At 46.2% G+C, this 20,804-nt stretch overlaps 1 protein-coding gene across 1 annotated transcript in view; it reads left to right on the forward strand.

The window, feature by feature from the left end:
• The first annotated feature begins 2,991 nt into the window (after positions 1–2,991).
• Positions 2,992–20,804, forward strand: part of uvrag (UV radiation resistance associated gene) — a 251,991-nt gene continuing 234,178 nt past the window's right edge. Inside the window, exons 1-4 of the mRNA XM_042334441.1 lie at positions 2,992–3,147; positions 8,099–8,227; positions 8,981–9,098; positions 14,718–14,752. Of these exons, the coding sequence (XP_042190375.1) occupies positions 2,992–3,147; positions 8,099–8,227; positions 8,981–9,098; positions 14,718–14,752 (438 nt within the window). The remainder of the gene's footprint in view (positions 3,148–8,098; positions 8,228–8,980; positions 9,099–14,717; positions 14,753–20,804) is intronic.

The raw sequence follows: 20,804 nt of genomic DNA on the forward strand, positions 1-20,804 counted from the left end.
TCAGAAGGTTATGATTAACCCATATAAAACACTGGTTAGGCCTCAGTTAGAATACTGCGCCCAGTTCTGGGCACCGCACTATAGGAAGGATGTTAAGGCATTGGAAAGGGTGTAGAGGAGATTTACGAGGATGGTACCAGGAAAGAGGGACCGTGATGATGAGGAAAGGCTGGAGAGGTCAGGATTATTCTCATTGGAGCAGAGAAGGTTACGAGGACCTGATAGAGGTCTTCAAAATCATGAGGGGATTTGATAGGTTAGAAAGGGAAAAACTGTTCCCACTGGTGGGAGTGTCGGTGACTCGAGGCCACAGATTCAAAATATTCTCTAAAAGAAGCCGAGGGGAGGTGAGAAGAAAGATTTTCAAGCAGCGAGTTGTTCAAATCTGGAACGCATTACCTGAAAGGGCGGTCGAGGCCGATTCGATAACTACTTTTAAAAACGCGGTGGATGGGTATTTGAGGAGGACGGGTTTGCGGGTTATGGGGAAAGGGCTGGAAAATGTGATTGACATTACATTGCTCTATTCAAGGAGCCGCACAGACTCGATGGGCCGAATGGCCTCTTTTTGTGCTTTACAATTCTATGATTCTATGAACAACCTTGAGGGACATCGGTGGCAAAAGCTATAATTTAGGCCGAGCTTCAGAAAACATCAAGACGTTAGCTCTGATTGTGAGGTAATTTATTTTAATGCTTACCTACACAGTTGAATTTTCAGATAAATACTAGTAGTCAAGAAATCAGGAAAACTGTAGTGTTGTGAGAAGGTGGAATAGACTGTCCCAGGTCATAACAACAGCAACTTGCATTTGTATAGCGGGCCTCGCGCAGTGTAGAGCCCCAGAGTGGTTGACAGTGGTGGAGCATGATGCCGAGCCATAAGGAGGGGAGAGGTGATCGTAGGCATGGTTGAACAGGACGGTCTTCAGGTGCGACTGAAGTTGGGGAAGATGGGGGTAAAGCAGAAAGATTGAGGGAGAGAGTTCCAGAGTTTCACAGAATCTTAGTGACTGAAAGTGCGACAGCCAATTGTGGATCGGAGGGCATGAAGAACAAGTAGAATACTAATCAATGGAGTATTAAGATGTTCAAAATGAAGATGGGTAGATGGGGAAGTGAGGGATATGGAGAAAGAACTGAAACCTGTTATTTAATAAAAATACAGGTATCATGAAATGGTGAAGCAGACGGGCTGGATGTCCTAATCTGTTATATGTTCCTGCTGTTATCATTGCAGATGTAAACACAATTTGAGAAAGTCTGTATGATGCATTCCAAAGTATTTCCTCACTTAGATAAATATTTGGCACAAAGTACCTCTGCTGAGAATTGGGATTTCTGTCCTTGTTGTGTATACAGAAGGGTTCACGCAAGAATTCAACATTTACAAAAAAGTTAAGTAATTCTCCCCCCAAAAGTTCTGTTCAATATAAGCATATGCAATGGTAATTTAAAGACTATTCAAACTACAGCTTCATACATTCCTGTGCGCAAATGGCTGCCACGTCGTGCCCACAAAATGCAGAGGAGATTTAAAGCAGAGTCTCCAGCAGACTTGAGCAGAGAGCCCAGCAGCGTGAGGGGGGAACTGAGTGAGAATTCTGTTCTGGAATTTGGTGAGAGTGGGAATTCGGTGCAGAGGGGGAAAGAGGTGCAGAATTATAAAATATATAATATTTATATTAAAATAATATAAAACATATTATTAGATTTAGATTACTCATGAACAGGGACAGAGTACAGTCAAGGGTGAAAATGCTTGACTGGAAAAGGGCTAATTTTGATGGGCTAAATAGGGACCTAGAGTTGGTGGACTGGCAAGTAAGACTAGCAGGTAAAACGACTCATGAGCAATGGGAGATCTTCAAAGATATGATAGCTCAAGGTCTAAATAGATATATTCCCACAAAAAGGAAATGTGCGACAACCAAGCCTGCTTGGATGACCAGGGATAATCTGTCTAGGATGAAAAAGAAGAAGATGGCGTACGACAATTGGAAGACGCAAGATACTGAGGATAGCAAAGCGCATTATAGAGAATGCAGGAGTGATCTTAAAAGAGCAATAAGACAGGCTAGAAGATCGCATGAGAAGAGGTTAGCGGGTAACATAAAGGGGAATCCTAAAATATTTTACAAGCACATAATGGAAAAAAGGTTAGATAAAGGTAGGGGGGTTCCAATCAAAGACAATGGTGGCAATCTTGTTGTGGAGGCAGAGGGATGGCTGATGTACTGAACGAGTACTTTGCATCTGTCTTCACAACGGAAATGGATGCCCCAAATGCCGCAGTATTGGATGAGAGGGTAGAGGAAATAGATCAGATTACTATAGACAGAGAGGAAGATCTGAAAAGATTGACTGGGCTCAAAATTGATAAGTCAATGGGTTTCACCCAAGGTTGCTGTGGGAGATACGGGTTCAAATAGCGGAGGCATTGGCCATTATATTTCAGTCGTCATTGGACACAGGAGTGGTGCCAAGAGACTGGAGAGTGGCTAATGTTACCCCCGTCTACAAAAAGGGGCAGAAACACAAACCCGGAAATTACAGGCCAGTCAGCCTAACTTCGGTAATAGGAAAACTACTGGAGACCATAATCCGGGACAGAATAAATCTCTACTTAGAGGAACACGAGGTTAGAGACAGCCAACATGGATTTGTTAAAGGCAAATCTTGCCTAACAAATCTAACAGAATTTTTTGAAGAGGTGACTGCGAGGGTTGATGAGGAAAATGCGGTGGACGTTATTTACATGGATTTTAAAAAGGCTATTGACACACTACCGCATAAGAGATTAATAAAAAAATTAGAGGCCCACGGTATTAAGGGGACAGTAAGGGGAGTGAGTGGGTGACCACCCGGCATGAGAGGACGAGGGGACAGACAGTGCAGAAATCCCCTGAGAGTGTGGCACTCACAAATCGTTCTAATGTACTGAATAACGGTCAGGGTGATGACACCTCTGGGGAGGGAAGTCAAAAGCAAATGGATGCACAGGGGGACACCGGGAACAGTGGCAATGCAATTGTCTTTGGGGACACAATGGTGAAAGGAGTAGACGGGCGTTTCTACAACCAAAGACGTGACTCTCGCGTGGTCTGTGGCCTCCCTGGTGCCAGGGTTGAAGACATCACGGAACAGGTGCAAAATATTCTACGGGGGAAGGGGAACATCCGGAAGTCATGGTCCATGTTGGGATCCATGACATAGGGAAAGAAAGTGCTGAGATCCTACAGGGAGAGTGTCAGAAGTTCAGGAAACAGCTAAAGAGTAGGACCTCAAAGGTGGTGATCTCTGGGTTACTCCCAGTGCTTGGTATCAAAAAGAAGATCAAATATATGAATGAATGGCTGGAGAAATGGTGCAGAAAGGAGGGCTTCAGGTTCCCGGATCATTGGGACCAGTTCTGGGGCAGGTGGGACCTGTACAAGGTGGATGGGTTACACCTGAACAGGGCTGGGACCAATGTCCTCACAGGGAGGTTAACTGGTGCTGTGGGGAAGGGTTTAAACTAAACCCTTTGAGGGGGGAAGGAAATCAGGATGTAGCATTAGAGAGGACAAACCAGTTACACAGAGGGCTGGGAGAGACGAATAGCAATGTAATCAGGAGCAATCCAGAAAAAAGGAGGGATTATATGGGGGAGAAATGCAGAACAGACTCATTCGGTCTTGGAGTGCATGTGCTTAAATGCACGGAGTGTGACAAATAAGATTGGTGAGCTGTGGCTCAAGTTGCCACATGGGGTTATGATGTAGCGGCAATAACGGAGACCTGGCTCAAACAAGGGCAGGAAGAGCTGAATATTCCTGACTGCAATGGATTCAGGAGGGATAGGGAAGGAAAAAGAAGAGAGGGGACTGGCAATATTGATCAAAGACACGATTACGGCCCTGGAATGGGACAATGTGCTCGAGGTTCCAAAAACAAAATCTATTTGGTTAGAGTTAAGGAGCAGAAAAGGAGCTGTTACTCTGTTTTAGGTGTACACTATAGACCACCAAATAGTGGGAAGCAGATAGACAAGCAAATCTGCAAAACTCATAGAGTAGTGATAATGGGGGACTTCAATTATCCTGACATAGACTGGCAACATAACAGCGTAAAGGGCAAGGAGGGGGAACGATTCCTGAAATGTTTGCAAGATAATTTTCTGGATCAGTATGTTTCCAGCTCAACGAGGAAGGAAGCAGTGCTGGATCTCGTTCTGGGGAATGAAGTGGAGCAGTTTCAGTAGGAGAGCATCTGAACAACAGTGTTCACAACATCATTAGGTTTAGAGTACTTATGGGAAGGGACAAGGAACCATCAAAGGTATAGATACTCACTGGAAGAGGCTAATTTCAGTGAGTTAAAAAGGGACCCAGCCAAGGTGGACTGGAAAGAGAGATTGACAGGTAAAATAACTAATGAGCAATGGGAAGCCTTCAAGGAAGAGATAGTTCAGGGACAAAACAACTACATTCCCACAAAGGGGAAAGGAGAGCATCCAAACCTCCCTGGATGAGTAAGGAAATTGGGAATAAAATAAAACAGAAAAAGGTGACTTATGATAAATGTCAGGTCCAAAATACAGAAAATAATCAAATAGAATATAGAAAGGATAGAGGAGAAGTGAAAAAGTAAATAAGACGGGCAAAGAGATTGTATGAGAAAAGATCAGCGGGTAACATAAAAGGGAACCCTAAGGTATTTTATATTTTATAAGCATAGAAAGAATAAAAGGTCAGTCAAAGGTAGGGTGGGTCCAATTAGGGATCAAAGAGGAAACCTTCTTGTGGAGGCAGAGGGCTCGGCTGACGTACTGAATGAGGACTTTGTATCTGTCTTCACAAAAGAAGAGGATGCAGCCAATGCCACAGTATTGGAGGAGAGGGGAGAGAAATTGGATAAGAATAAACCGAGAGGAGGCACTAAAAAGGTTGTCAGTGCTCAAGGCAGATAAGTCACCTGGTCCGGACAGGATACATCCTGAGAGTTACTGAGGGAAGTCAGGGTGGGAATAGCAGAGGCTCTGGCCACAATCTTTCAATCCTCCTTGGACACCGGGACGGTGCCAGAGGACTGAAGGGTTCAAATGTTACTCCCTGTACAAAAAGGGGCAAAGGATAAACCCGGGAACTACAGCCAGTGCCTAACGTCAGTAGTGGAGAAATTTCTAGAGACTATAATCCGAGACAATATACACTTTCACTTAGAAAAATATGGGTTAATAAAGGACAGTCAACACGGGTTTGTTAAAGGCAAATTGTGTCTAACAAACCTGATAGACTTTTTTGAAAGTATGCGGAGAGGGCGGATGAAAGTGGACATAGACAGACTGGTAAAATGGGAAGACATGTTGCAGATGAAGTTTAGGAAGTTATGATAAACCTTTATATAAAACACTGGTGGGGCCTCAGCGAGAGACTGTGTTCAGTTCTGGGCCCCACACTTTAGGAAGGATGTCAAGGCATTGGAGAGGGTGCAAAGGAGATTGACCAGAATGGTACCAGGAATGAGGGGCTTCAGTGATCAGGAGAGGTAGAGAAGCCAGTATTATTCTCCTTGGGGCAGAGAAGGTTAAGAGGAGACTGAACAGAAGTCTTCAAAATGTTGAGGGGATTCGATAGGGTGAACAGGAGAAACTATTCCCACTGGCGGGCGGGTCGGTAACCCGAGGGCACCGATTTAAAATAGTTGTTAAAAGAAACAGAGGAGAGGGGAGGAGAAATGTGTTCACAACGCGTTGTTGGGATCTGGAATGCATTGCCTGAAAGGCCGATGGGAACCGATTCTGTAACAACTTTTAAGAGAGAAGTGGATAATTATTTGGGGAGGACAAGTTTGCAGAGCTATGGGGAGAGAGCGGGGGAGTACACAATGGGCCGAATGGCCTCCTTCTGTGCTGCATAATTCTGTGATTCTATGATTCTGTGTGTAGGTGGAATGCATGCAATTCCCAGTTTGGTTTGGAGACTCTTCAGCACGGTGATCGGGTTTCCACCTGTCAGACACCCGGCTGACCAAAAAAACAGCAGCCAATTTACACACAGCAATGCCTCACACACTGCTAAAAAGCAAAGACTAATCTTAACTATGATTTGCCAAAATTATACCAGGGATGAGGGATTTCAGTTATTTGGAGCATCTCGAGAGGCTGTGATGATTCTCCCTCGAGTAAAGAATGTAAATGGGAGATTTGATAGAGGGGATGATGAGGGGTTTTGATACAGTAGACAGGGATAAACTGTTTCCTTTGGTGGGTAGGTTGGTAACCAGAGGACGCAGATTTGAGATAATTGACAAAAGAACCGGAGGGGAGATGCAGAGATTTTTTTTACCCAGAAAGTTATTACGGTCTGGATTGCACTGCCTGAAAGGGTGGTGGAAGCAGATTCAATAGTAAGATGCCTGGCTCAGGAACTGGAGTGCCGAGACTGCCACAGAGGGCTCATTCCGACATTCTGTTGCCAGGCATGTGTTTGAGCTCAAAGTCCTGACATGGTTCTTGACCCCACAATCTGACTTGGAGATGAGAGTACTTCACAGTATTGTGTATTCTTGCCAGGGTTGAAATCTGCCAAGGGAATTAGTGGCTTATGTTTCTAGTTTTATAAAAATGTAGGAAATTACTTCAGAAGGTAAAGAACAACTGAGTTGTCTGATGTTCACTGGATGTGCCACTGCTGTACTGGATTCAATCTGGGCTTCAGAGGTGGGAAAATTAGATGGTGATCCTGTTTCAAATTACCATTCAGGAATAAAAGATTGGGCTTGGCTGTGCTGCCTCATAAATAACTCCCTCACACCCTTAAACTCTCTGCTTTCCCTCCCTCTCACCCTTACTCCCTGCTTTCCAAACGAACACTAACCACTTGGGCGAGGCCATGAATGGCTGTCAATACTTGTAGAGTTCCAGCCTCTCAAATATACGAGCATCCTACAAAGATCCTTTATCTCAACCTGGGCCGCTCGATTTTCACTATTTTATCAGCTATTCACCTGAATACAGAACTAAGTTGCATTCATCACATCTAGGCTCCACTATTGCCGACTCCTTGGTTGTGGGCTTTCCCAACTCTTCCCTCCACAAGCTGCAGATCGTACAGAGCTCTGCAGCTTGTGTCCTCTCCTGCACTAGGCTCCGTGACCCCATCATCCCCACCCTCGTCCGGCTCCATTGGCTCCCCATCCTCCAGAGGATAGAGTTCAAAATCCTCGTCCTTGCCTTCTAGGCCCTCCACTGCCTTGTTCTTCCCTACCTCTGTGACCTGCTGACCCCAAATCAACCTGTCCACTGCCTCTGCTCAGCTGGCTCTGGCCTGCTCCATATCCCCCACCTGGCCTGCCCCACCATTGGCGACTGGGCCTTCAGCCTTTCTGCCCCACCCCATGGAACTCCATACCACATTCCTTTCGCCTCGCTCCCTCCCTTGCCTCCTTCAAGGCCTGTCTCAAAACCCTCCTCTTCGACCGTGCCTTCAGCCACCCTGCTACTCTCCCTGCCCTCCACTCTCCCTGATCCCGACCCCCAACTCGGGTCCAAATCCCTGACTGTCCAGCGCCTTGGGACGTCCTTCCAACGTGAAAGGCTCCGTGTAAATGTAACTTTGTATTGTGTTGTAAGTCAAATGTGATGATTTTTATATGCAAAATAATGATTGACTCAGCATTTGCTAATGATCAAAAACAACTGGGTCGTGCAGTCTTCCAATGGCTTGGAGAAAATGTCAGGGTTACATCTGGATTAAGATGAGCAACAACATCATAGAATTGAAAGGCCATTGAGCTGCTTAGGCCCTGGTGGGGTGAGGAGTGAGAGAAACGAATAGGGGAATTTTGTGGACAGGTTTGACTGCATTTTGTAGCCATGCGGATGAATGTTTTGAAATGTTTACTTGTATGTCTGCCTTTGGGGTTAAGGTGCATCTTATGAAGCTTTCTGCTCGAAATTTGGTACATGTCAGAGATTTGTTGTGGTCTTTGGAAGGAATTAGTTTTGTTTTCTTATCTTAAAAGTAATGGAGGAAGGAGAGAAGGCATTCTGAGTTTACATGGAAAGGGTGGCATTTTAAGAAAGCATTGTGATAAACATGCTCCACTTCGTCAGAAGAGGGTGGGCATCAATCATCTCTTCAAATATACCACGCAACCCAAAAAGGTCCTTCGCTCTCAACCTGGGCCCCTCTATTTTCACAATCTTACCAGCTGTTCACCTGAATACAGAGCTAAGTCAAATGTGAGCATGATTATATTATAACTTAACAATTAATTTACAAAAGGTTGTAATGGAGTATGTAATCTCACCCAAAGTCACTGGTTTGGGTATTGGTATATAGTATAACCATTTTTGATATGTTGTATTAAATTGCTCGTCTCGCAAGTGAGAGGACCCGGGTGCGTTACCAACCGGGCGAAACCATAGGCAAGTTTCCTTACTCCGCACGCCTATGTTTACCAGCAGTGTGTAGGAACCCATTTGTTAGTCAATTGGCGGATCGCTTTCCAGGGGTAATAATCCCTCCCCCCTCAAAATTCTGATTATTCAATCCATGACTGTTTATGAGACACTGTTGTACACAATTGGCTATCGCGTTTCGCCCACAAAACACAGTCAATCCACTTTACAATATATTTTGTGAAGTGCTTTGACACATCTCAACAACGTGATAAGGAGCAATATCAAATGTAAGGGTTATCAAATGCAAGGTTTATAAATTAATACTTTGTAACTGAAATTCAACTTTCCCACCCATCTATTTTCTAAAATATATAAAATATACAGTCATTTCACCAACAAAATATACAGTCAGTTCACTTTACAGTATATTCTGTGAAGCGGTTTGACGGGTCTCAATGACGTGATAAGGCGCTGTATCAATTGCAAGGATTGTTATTAACATTAAAGCATGATGTGAGCAAATGCAATTGTACAAAGAGTGAAAACTAAGTGTCCAGCCTGTATAAATCTGATCTTTTTACTTTATTCCAGCGACGTCTTAGACATCTACGAAGTATTGCAGCCCGAAATGTAGTCAACAAGAATGGTTTCCATCTTTTGGACACGTACTTTAGCCTGCACCTTTGCGATGATATGAAGATCTTTAAAGGTAAATTGAATTATGGGGTCAAGTTTGCTTAACTGCAGAAAAATAATTCTTGGTGACTTTGGGTAAAATCAGCGGCTGTTCGCTTTGTGCAACAAGAATAGTTTATCAAATGTCTTGTATTAGTGGCAAAAACGTGAAAACCTTAAACGATTTTTAAAACATCCTGGAAAAGTTTTCTGTACATTTTGGTGAGTGTATAGCAGAGCAGAAAAACAGAGCCATACAGACCAGAAAGGAATATAGATGCTGGGGCAGAAATGTAACGCTCAGTGGAAGGGAAATAATCAGGTGATGTAGGATAATGCCTCGGAGCCTCACAAACATAGGATCAGATGGTGCTATTCTTTAGATGGGATTTAAAGACTGAGATGGAGAGATAGAGGGAGAAAGTTCCAGAGATTAGGGTTATAGTTTCTAAAAGTTTGGCCACCAATTGAAGTATAATAATAATAATAATAATAATCCTTGCATTTGATATAGCGCTTTTCACGTCGGGAGGACGTCCCAAAGCGCTTCACAGAACACATTGTAAAGTGAATTGACTGTATATTTGTGGGCGAACGCGGCAGCCAATTGCGCACAGCAATGTCCCACAAACAGTCGTAGATTGAAAATGACCAATTTAATTATTGTTTTTGTTTTTTTGGAGGATTATTATTAGGCTCTGTGTGGAGTAAGGAAACTTGCCCAAGGTTTCGCCCTCTGCCTGGAAATGAACTCAGGTCTCTCGCTTGCAAAGCGAGTGCTCTAACCACTGAGTTACAGGACTCCACAAAGTACAGTGTTATCTGAGTAGAGGGAACGCAAACAAAACTAGGGTAGGAGAAAACTGCAGAGATAGGGAGGTGCTAGGGCATGAAGGGATTTGTAGTTGGAAGACCTTAAAGTTGATCTGTTTGAAGACAGAGTGCAGGAGGGATAGATTTGATGAGAAGAAATATTCTAGAAATAGAGTTGTGAGTCACGGTTAACCTGGCCCTTGTCAATCTATGTAGACAGAGAGAGAGAGACAAAGAGAGACAGGACATTTGCAGGGTTATACAGCGGTGATACCCTCAGCATAGCGTATTTTGAGGAGCATGGGAAGCAGAGTATGTGGATGGGGATGCAATCCAGAGGTTAAGCGCTCTGGGACACTACCCTGCATGAGGGGCGCTATATGCATGCAAGTTGTTGTTATTGTTGTTTACCTTTGAGGAGCACAATGTTTGGGGTATGCCCGTTGGTGGGAGCTCTGGTTTACATTCCATTTCCTGTAGTTTACCTGGTATATTAACGGCCAATTTCTCTGGATTCAATAGGGTAGCTACAGAGAAATTATTTCCTCTTGTCAGGAATCCAGAACAAGGGGGCATTATCTGAAAATTAGAGCTAGGCCATTTGGAAGTGAAATCAGGAAGCATTTTTTCACCCAAAGGGTAGCGGAAATCTGGAACTCTCTTCTCCCAAAAAGCTGTGGATGCTGGATCCATTAACATTTTCAAGACTGAGGTGGATTGATATTTGTTAGGTCAGGGTATCAAGGGATATGGGGCAAAGGTGGGTAATTGGAGTTGAGGTACAGATCAGCCATGATCTTACAGAATGATAGAACAGACTGAAGGGGCTGAATGACCTACTCCTGTTCCTATGTAGCCTGAGTAGATGGACTAGATAATTTACATCATGAGAACCTAGATGGTTAAGCTATACATTGGGTGCTAATAGCTACTCAAATTCATAAGTTGTTATTCAAATGACGGTACTTAATATTTTTAATGTGTGTTTAAACACATGTGTGTGTGTGTCAAAATAATTTGCCGGAAGAATAGTAATCTTGACTAGCCACAATGGCTGACACCATTTGAATAATTCCCAGTACTGTAATTTTGTGGGGGAGTTTCCAGCAAGCAAGTTTTTTTTTAAAAAAGTTTACTTAAATGGGAAAACTTTTCAATTTTATCTCCTAAAAGTATAATTTATCTGCTTTTTTTTTGACATAAAAGGATTCAGAATGAAATGAGGTCAGGGAAAAAGATGACAACAAAACAGACTTGTGCAATTGTGGCCATCTGATGCATACGTGTAACAATTGAATGATTCTTGTACCTGATCCTTTAAATCTCCAATTTGAAAATCCTGTAGCGTAAGGTTAGGGCACTCACTTCGTAAGCGAGAAGACACAGGTTTGATTCCTGAGTGGGCGAATTCCTGGGCAAGTTTCCTTACTCCAGACACATCTGTTTACCTCACAGTAAGTAGGAACCCGATTGTTATTTGATAGGCGGATCACCTTTCTGGGAGCAATAATCCCTCAAAAAAATGTGATTACTCAATCCACAACTGTTTGTGGGAGACTGCTGTGTCCAATCAACTACCGTGTTTCGCCCACAAAATATAAAGTCAATTCACTTTATCATATTTTCTGTGAAGTACTTTTAGACATCTCAGGGACTGGATGCACAAAAACTTCCTACAACTAAATGTTGACAAGACGGAAGCCATACATATTGGCTTCCGTCAACGTCTTCTATCCTGCGGCTCTGACCTCCTTAACCTCCCCGGTCTATCCCTCAGACTTACCGAATCAGTGCACAACCTAGGCGTCAAGTTCGACCCACAGATGTCCTTCCTTCCCCACATCCGGTCCCAGGACCGTCTTCCCCCACCTCTGCCACATTGCCTACCTCCGACCGTACCTTGCCTCGAATGCAGCCAAAACACTCGTCCATGTATTCGTCACCTCCCGAATCGACTTCTCAAATTGCCCTCTTTGCCAGTCTTCCCAGTTCCATCATGCACAGGATTCAACTGATCCAAAATTCCGCCGCCCTCATACTCACCCATACTAAGCTCCGCACCCCCATCATATCAGTTCTAGCCAGGTTCCACTGCTCCCTATTGCCGATTTCAAGATGCTCACACTCAATTTCAAATCCCTTTATGCACTGGCACCTCCCTACCTCTCCGACCTGCTCAGCCCCTCTCAAACCACAACCTGATGCCTGCGGTCTACTGGCTCCAGCCTTCTGCATGTCCCTTGTGCCTTCCGTTCCACCATTGTTGGCCCCGCTTTCAGCCACTACACCCTCCAACTCTGGAACACTCTTCCTCTATCCCTCTGCCTTGGCTTCTCCTTGTTTTGTCCTGGTAAAGGTATAGTGCAGTAAAACACAGGTAAAAGTTGCATTGTGGATCGATTTGTTGTGCGTGTTTAGCTCAGTTAAGGATCTGTGAGCCCTGTGTTTGTATAGTGTCTTGTGTCACAGCAAAGAGTTTAACATATTTTCAAGGCTTAACATTCCAGCAGATAATTTACTGGAATTTAATTTGCTAAAATCAAATTTACTGAAATCAAAACTCCCTTGAGTTTAGAAGGTTGAGAGGTGATCTAATTGAGCTTTTTAAAATAATAAAAGAATTTGATAGGGTAGATACAGAGAAACTATTTCTGGAGGAATCCAGAACAAGAGGTATCATCTTAAAATTAGGCCATTTAGGAGTGAAATCAGGAGGCAGTTTTTCACCCACAGAGTAATGAAAATCTGGAACTTTCCCTCCAAAGGCTGTGGATGTTGTCCTGACTGAGGTGGATAGATAATAATAATAATATTCCTTGCATTTGATATAGCACTTTATCACGTCTTTAAGACATCTCAAAGCGCTTCACAGAAGAACCTGTAAAGTATGTTTTGTGGGCGAAACATGGCAGCCAATTGCGCTAAGTAAGCAGTGTCCCACAAACAGTCGTGGATTGAAGTGACCAATTTATAATTTTTTTTTGAAGGAATTATTACCCTCGTAAAGCGATCTGCCAATCAACTAACAAGTGGGTTCCTACTTACTGCTTGGTAAACAATGGCGTGTGGAGTAGGGAAACTTGCCCAACATTTTGCCTGCCTGGGAAATGAACCCAGTTCTCTCACTTGTGAGGTGAGTGCTCTAACCACTGAGCTACAAGACTCTACCGTGTAACACACATCATGGCGAGTTCCCCACAATACTATATAAGTGTTTGTAACAAGACTTGAGCCTAAACGTTCTGGAGTTAAGGAAGTTAAAGGATCACCTGACTGAGGTGTTCAAAGTAATGAAGGGAATAATCACCTCAACCTGTGCCATCCCTGAGAGGTATGGATTGCAGTCCCATTGAAGGGAGCAGCTGAACTCTCTTATCTTCCCAATCCTTTACGAGTCCAAACTGTCCTTTGACAGAGGATCCCAAACCAGCGAATATCATTAAAAATTGCTGCTAATTAGAAGTAAAAATCAGAAAACCTTTCTTCACATGGAGGGGTGTGAGAGTGTGGAATGCACTACCCAAGAAAGCTATAGATACAGAATCCATATGGACTTTTAAAAGGGAGATAGATAGGATTAATATGCTGGCAGAACAGGTGTGATGGTCTGAATGCACTTGTTTCTTTGCTTTGTCAGAAACTTACTTGACTGATTGTCAATCAAATGTGAAGTATTGGTTAGAGCACTTGCCTCGCAAGCAAGAGGACCTGGGTTTGATTCCCGGGTAGAGCGAAACCTTAGGCAAATTTCCTTACTCCACTCGCTTCTGTTTACCTAGCAGTGAATAGGAATCCGGCTGTTAGTCGATTGGCGGATCGCCTTTCCCAGATAATTATCCCTTGAGAAAAAAATAATAGTAATAATTTGGTCACTCAATCCACGACTGTTTGTGGACACTACTGGACACAGTTGGCTGCTGCGTTTTGCCCACAAAATACTGTCAATTCACTTTACAGTATATTCTGTGAAGCTCTTTGAGACGTTTCGAAGACGTGATGAGGTGATATATCAAAAGCAAGAATTATTATTATATCTTCATTTACTTTTATTCACTTAAGCTATCAACAAGCAATTCAGGAATTTGAATATCTTAAATGGTGTCAGAACCTCCACTTCTGGGTGCTTTTCACTTTCACCTGTTTTATTTTGCTGCCTGGCCCTGTATGGAGCCGCACAACTTATATTTTATTGGTCCATTAATGTAGGGCAACGTTTCAGTTGCTTAGCTCATTAAATAGAAGATGAATTATTCAAGGATAGTAAATTTGTTTCAATGAGGCAGTAAATTACATTAAAATAAAAGCCTACATTTGTGATCTTAAATGAAGCAGCAAGGACAAAGTTCCAAACCTGACTGTTTGGGGGACGCTGCTGTGTGCAATTGGCTGCTGCATTTCATGCAAAAAATTCACAAATCAATTCACTTTACAGTATATACAAGTGCAGCGCTTTGAGACGTCTCAACATTGTGATTAGACGCTATATCAAATGCATAGATCGTTATTATGAAGTGATATCGGTAACTTTTAACCTGTTAAATTGTCACTGGGTTTCTGTATGTCTCTCATTATTGATGGCCAATGACAAAATCCAGCAAGTGCTAATACCAATGAGATGTGCTGCCATGCCAGATCAGGAATGGAAGCATATCTGAGTTGTGCGAGCTGATAGCATTATGTAGCTGCTCCTGGAGGCAGGTTCTGGGCAGTCACGGTTGCTGATCATCATTAGCTATTCACCGTTTAATAATGTGATTGGCATCCTTAGGCAGAGTATTAACTTCGCAAACTTTCAAAGTGTTTTTCATAGATTACTGACTCTTCTTTCATTTCTCCTCAGCATTTTACACAAGTGAAGTCATAAAGGATTCTTTGGTAAGTTCAAGAATTGTGTGTTGTGTATTTAAAATCCAGATTCATCCTTTGAATCATTTAACTCTGCTAGTTTCCATTTGTGGATCAGTACAATAAATAAGCTGCATAGGTTGTGTGTAGTTGTCCCTCTTCATGGGCTGAACCCCCACCTATAGTGTTTACAGTGTGATGAAGAGACTTTATGGCTTACAATTATTTCTGTGGAGAAAAGCAGCCTGGGCGGGTCAGTAGAGGCTCCTGATGTTTTTTCAAATTGGCGCATTTGGTTCATTCTCTTTTGGAATCATAAGGTATCCAAGGTTTCCTCTCCGCACTCCCTCCCACACACATGATCACATGAGATGGTGTGTGAAATGAAGATGACTCTGGAACTCTCTCCCTCGATCCTTCCCCCTTGGCCCTCCCTCCCCACCTTCAAATGCTGCCTAAAGACCTTCCTTTTTGATCTTACTTATGGTCACCTGCACCTCCCTCTATCCTTGGCTCGTTGTCAGACTCTGCCACTGTGAAGCGCTCCAGAACTCTGGGCCACACAGACATAGAGAGACTCACACAGACACAGAGGGAGACATACACACTCAGATAGAGAGAGAGACATACATACTCAGATACAGAGAGAGACATACACACTCAGAGCTAGAGAGAGAGACATACATACTCAGATACAGAGAGAGAGACATACACACTCAGATACAGAGAGAGAGACATACACAATCAGAGATAGAGAGACAGACATACACGCTCAGAGACAGAGAGAGCGACATACGCAATCAATACAGAGAGGGAGACATACACACTCAGAGAGAGAGACATACACGCTCAGAGACAGAGAGAGAAACATACACACTCAGAGATAGAGAGAGAGACATACACACTCAGATACAGAGAGAGAGACATACACGCTCAGAGACAGAGAGAGAAACATACATACTCAGAGACAGAGAGACGTACACACTCAGAGACAGAGAGAGAGACGTACACGCTCAGAGACAGAGAGAGAGAGACACACACACCCAGAGACGCAGAGAGAGAGAGACACTTGCACTGAGACAGAGAGAGACACTCACACTAACACACTTCACGTTGGGAGGACGACCCAAGGCGCTGGACAGTGACAGCCCTTCAGACCTGAGCTGGGGTCGGGGGGAAGAAGGGAGGGGAGGGGCAGGGGGTGACCGATGGCATGGTCGAAGAGGAGGCGGGTCTTGAAGGAGGCTAAGGAGGGGGCGAGGCGGAGTGATTGAGGGATGGAATTCCAGAGGTTGGTGGTAGAGTGGCTGAAGGCTCTCCTGTCAATGGCCTGAGGGGTGAGGTAGTGGCGGAGTCGGGCGATGTTTCGGAGATGAGGGAAGGCAGAGCGGGTCATGGCTTGGATGTGGGGAAGAAAAGACAGTTGAGGGTCGAACAAGACCCCCAGGTTCCTTACTGGCGGTGAGTTGGTGAGTTGAAGTGTCCAATCATGGAAGTTGATGCTGCCAGAGCCTGAGGTGCGGAGGCGCTGGTGTGAGCCAATCAGGAGGGCTTGTTCACATTCAACTGTAGGAAGTTTGCCCTCATCCAGGACTTGGTGTCCGACAGACAGTCTGTCAGGACAGCAGGGGGTCTGGGGCTGAGGGTGGGGGCAGACAGGCAGTCTGTCAGGACAGCAGTGGGTCTGGGGCTGAGGGTGGGGGCAGACAGGCAGTCTATCAGGACAGCAGTGGGTCTGGAGTTGAGGGTGGGGGCAGACCTTACCAAACAGCGTAAGGCCCACGGGCCCGAAACAATATTTTTAGTAGGTTTGTAGCGGATTCTGTGCAGTCGGAGTCTGACACTGCAGTGCTGTCTGCAATGCCATCAGAGGGTGACTGCTCTAGAGACTGAAGAGGAGAGGAGAGAAAGGAGATGACCTTATTTACAGGGACAAGTTAGGACTCTTCAGCCTCCAGTGTCTCACAAGAGGTGTACATAGGGTTCAGAGACCTGGAGAGAGTGCATCGATGCAGCAAGATCATGAGCTCCGGGACAGGGTTGCAAAAGGCAATTTTCCAACAGATGAGGAAGCATTTCTTTAGAGTGGATTATCAACAGCTGGAATGGTTTCTCCAATGTGTACAGAGGTCAGAACACCCAATACATTTACAAGATAGCTTAATGCTGTCATCATAAAACTAGTTTGGCTATTCTTGAGTGAGTCTCTGAAAATTGTCCTTCGCAACCCTGTTCCGGAGCCCATGATCTCGCTGCATTGATTTATTCCCTCTCCAGCTCCTGGCTCCTTCCTCACTGATATCTCCTCACGTCCCTGTCCCTCTGCACTGAACACCTGCTCATAAAGTGCAATTTCAAACTCCACCTAAACTCCCCTTGAACCACCTCCTCGGATTTCACTGCCTTCTTCTCCTTCCTAAACCTCACCCTCCACATCAACTCGCTGACCCATTCTCTCGACTTCGTCATCACACATGATATTTCTGACCTATCTGTCACAGACAAAGCCATCTCGGACCACTTCCTCGTGTCCATCTCCTCCAACATCCCTCTCCTCTCTTCCAAGCCCTTCCACCATTTTTTCCTGCTCCTGGAAAAAGTCTTCCCCTGAGTCTGTCACAAATACCTTCTCTTCCTCGGACCTCCTTTCCCTCTGGCCCTCCCCCCCACAGCCATCCTGATACAGTCATCAAGCTGCTGAATGACCGTCTATCCACAACTTTCAATTCCCTGACACCCCTGAAATCCAGAGCTGTTTCCAGACTCACCCGCTCCCCCTGTTACAATAATCATCTCCGCTCACATAAAACCCAAATCCGGATGCTTGAGCGCAGATGGCAGAAATCCGCCCTCATGATTCACCGCCAGCTGTGACTCGAGCGCCTCCACACCCACCACCTCTCCCTTTCACAAGCCACAACTGACTTTTACTCCAAAGTCATCCTGGGGGCAAACAACAACAACTTGGATATATATAGCGCCCTCCATGCCGAATGGCGTGTCAGAGCGCTTTACAGTAACAGATCCTGGGGTCGGGGAGGGGGAGTGGGAGGCAGGTGACCAAAGGCGCGGTCGGAAAGAAAGGTCTTCAGCACAGGCCTGAAAATGGGAAGAGTGGGGGCGAGACAAAGGGAGTGAAGAAGGGAGTTCCAGAGCCTCGGGGCATAGTGGCTGAAGGCACAGCCGCCAAGGGTGGAGCGGAGGACTCGGGGGACGAGGAGGAGGCCAGACCCAGAGGAACGAAGGCAACGGCCACTGTTGTGAGGAGAGAGGAGGTCAGAGAGGTCGGGGGGTGCAGAGGAGTGCAGGGATTTGAAGACAAAGGCGAGGGTCTTGAAGTCGATCCTCTCGGGGACAGGCAGCCAGTGCAGTCTGGCAAGGACTGGGGGATCGGGGAGTGGAGTTTGGTACGGGTGAGAATGCGGGCGGCACAGTTTTGAATAATCTGGATTTTATGGATGGTAGTGGAGGGGAGACCGGCGAGGAGGGCATTGGAATAGTCCAGCAGAGAGGTTCCAAAGGCATAAACCAGGGTTTCAGCGGCTTTCGGAGAGAAATATTGGCAGAGACGGGCAATGCGTCGGAAGTGGAAGAAAGCGGTGCTGGTGAGGGACTGGATGTGGGGGAGGAACCTGACGCCTAAGTTGCGTACGGGTTCGGCGAGTTTTAGCGGGAGGTCGGGTAGGTGGAGGAGATGAGAACCGTGAGATTTTAGATGTTGGCGAGAGCCAAAGAGTATGGCTTCCGTCTTGTCAATGTTCAGCTGAAGGAAATTTGCGCTCATCCAGCCCCTGAAGTCTGACAGGCAGAACATCAGGGGACTGGGGGGGTCACAAAGTGAAGTGGAAAAATAGAATTGGGTGTCGTCCGCATACATGTGGAAATGTACCCCATGTCTGCCGATGATATCCCCAAGAGGGAGCATGATGAAAGAGGAGGGAGCCAAGGATGGATCCTTGGGGTACCCGCAGATAACCGGGTGAGAGCGGGAGGAGAAGCCGTTTGTGCAGATGTACTGCTGGCGGTTTGTGAGATAGGACTCGAACCAGGCGAGTGCGGTCCCACTGAGGTGGATAACGGAGGAAAGGCAGTGGAGGAGGATGGAGTGATCGACTGTCGAACGCGGTGGAGAGGTCCAGGAGGATAAGGAGGCAGAGGGAGCCCTGGTCACAGATAGAGAGGATGTTATTTGTGACTTTCACAAGCGCAGTCTCTGCGTGCAGTACTGTGCGCAGGGCGGAAACCGGACTGGAGGGGTTCGAAGAGGGAGTGGGAGGAGAGGTGTGCGCGGAGTTGGTTGGCAACAACGCGTTCTAGAGCTTTTGAGTGGAAGGGCAGGTTAGAGATAGGACGGTAATGGCTGGGGTTTGAGGGATCCAGAGAAGGTTTTTTCAGGAAGGGGGTGATGACAGCAGTTTTGAGGGGGGCAGGGATTAATCCGGAGGAGAGGGACTGGTTGATGACGTCAACCAGTAGTAGGCAGAGGAAGGGGAGCTGGGTGACCAGCGAGTTGGCGGGGAGGGGGTCGAGGCAGCAGGTGGTGGGTTTCATGGAGGTGATGGTGGGTGAGAGGGAGGAGGGAGAGATGGGGAGGAAGGAATGTAGAATGGGGCTGGTGGTAGGAGCAGATGATGGGGAGGGTGAAGGGGTCAGTGAGGGCGTGGTGGTGGGTGACAAGGGGCAGGTGGATGAGGCTGCCTGGCGGATGTTGTGTATTTTAGATGAAAAGAAGTCCATGACCTCCTCGCACTTGACATTGGATGTGAAGATTGAGGAGGCCTGAGGGGGGGCACGGAGGAAGTAGTGGGTGGTGGAAAAAAGGATTTTAGGATTCTGTTTAGCCTCCAGGATGATTTTGGGGTAGAAGCCGTTTTTGCGCATGTCAAGGAACGACGGTAGCTGTGGAGATGCTCGAGCCACAGTTGGTGATGAACTGTCAGGCCAGTTTTCCGTCATCTGCGCTCGAGCAGCCGGGTTTGGGTTTTTAGGCAGCGGAGATGGTTGTTATACCAGGGGGATCGGGTGGGCCTGGAAATGGTCCTGGATTTCAGGGGGATGAGGGAGTTGAAGGTGGAGGAGAGGCGATCATGGAGCAGCTGGACGGCTGCTTCAGGATCTCCGCGGGTAGAAGGCCAGAGGGATAGGATATTTGATGATGAGAGGGCCTTTGTAAGGGTCTCAGGGGATAGCCTTTTCCAAGGGCAGTAGAGGATGGTTGAGGGCTTGGTGGAGGAGAGAGTGATGTAAGAGGAGAAGGAGATGAGGAAGTGGTCCGAGATGGCATTGTCCACTATACTAAGGTCGGAAATGTCAAGGCCATGGGTGATGATGAGGTCAAGGGCATGACCACGGTTGTGGGTAGTTAAATTTATGTGAAGGGTAAGGTTTAGGGAGGAGAAGAGGGCAGTGAAGTCGGCAGAAGTGGTGCAAGGGGCGTTTAGGTGGAGGTTGAAATCACCCATTATGAGCAGGCATTTGGAGCAGAGGGACAGGGAAGAGAGGAGAATAGAGATGTCTGTGTGGAAGGAGCCGGGGGGCTTAGGGGGGCGATAGACAAGGAGGATTTTCAATGGGAGAGGGGGATGGAAGAGGGTGAGGTGCTTGAAGGAGGGGAAGCAACCAAAGGAGTAGGGGATGAGACCAAGGGAGGCTTTAGAAATGAAGGCCAACCCGCTGCCACATTGGTTTGGACGGCGGGTGTGGTGGAGGGGAGGCTTCAACTAGGGGGACAGGGACATTGGGGGAGAGCCAGGTTTCGGTGAGCCCAAGAATGTCAAGGTGCTTGTCCAGGATGAGGTCGTGGATGGTGAGGGCTTTGTTAGAGAGGGAACGGACATTTTGGAGGGAAATGTGGGTGGGTTTGCTGGAGGGATGGGAGGGAGGAGAGAATGGTGCAGAGAGGATTTTGTGTTGTGCAGGAGTGATGGCTGTGGAGAGGGTGTGAGTTGAGAGTTGGGGAGGGTACGTATGAGGGAAGGGGGAGTTGGGTTTGCCTTAAGGAGGCGGTTTGTGCGGAGGGAGGGAGTGATGGGACATTTGGGGTTGCTGCTCTGGGACAGCCAGTGCCGGGAGCCACGATGGG

The sequence above is a fragment of the Callorhinchus milii genome, unplaced genomic scaffold (genome assembly GCF_018977255.1).
Source record: "Callorhinchus milii isolate IMCB2004 unplaced genomic scaffold, IMCB_Cmil_1.0 Scaffold4, whole genome shotgun sequence".
Taxonomy (NCBI): Eukaryota; Metazoa; Chordata; class Chondrichthyes; order Chimaeriformes; family Callorhinchidae; genus Callorhinchus; species Callorhinchus milii.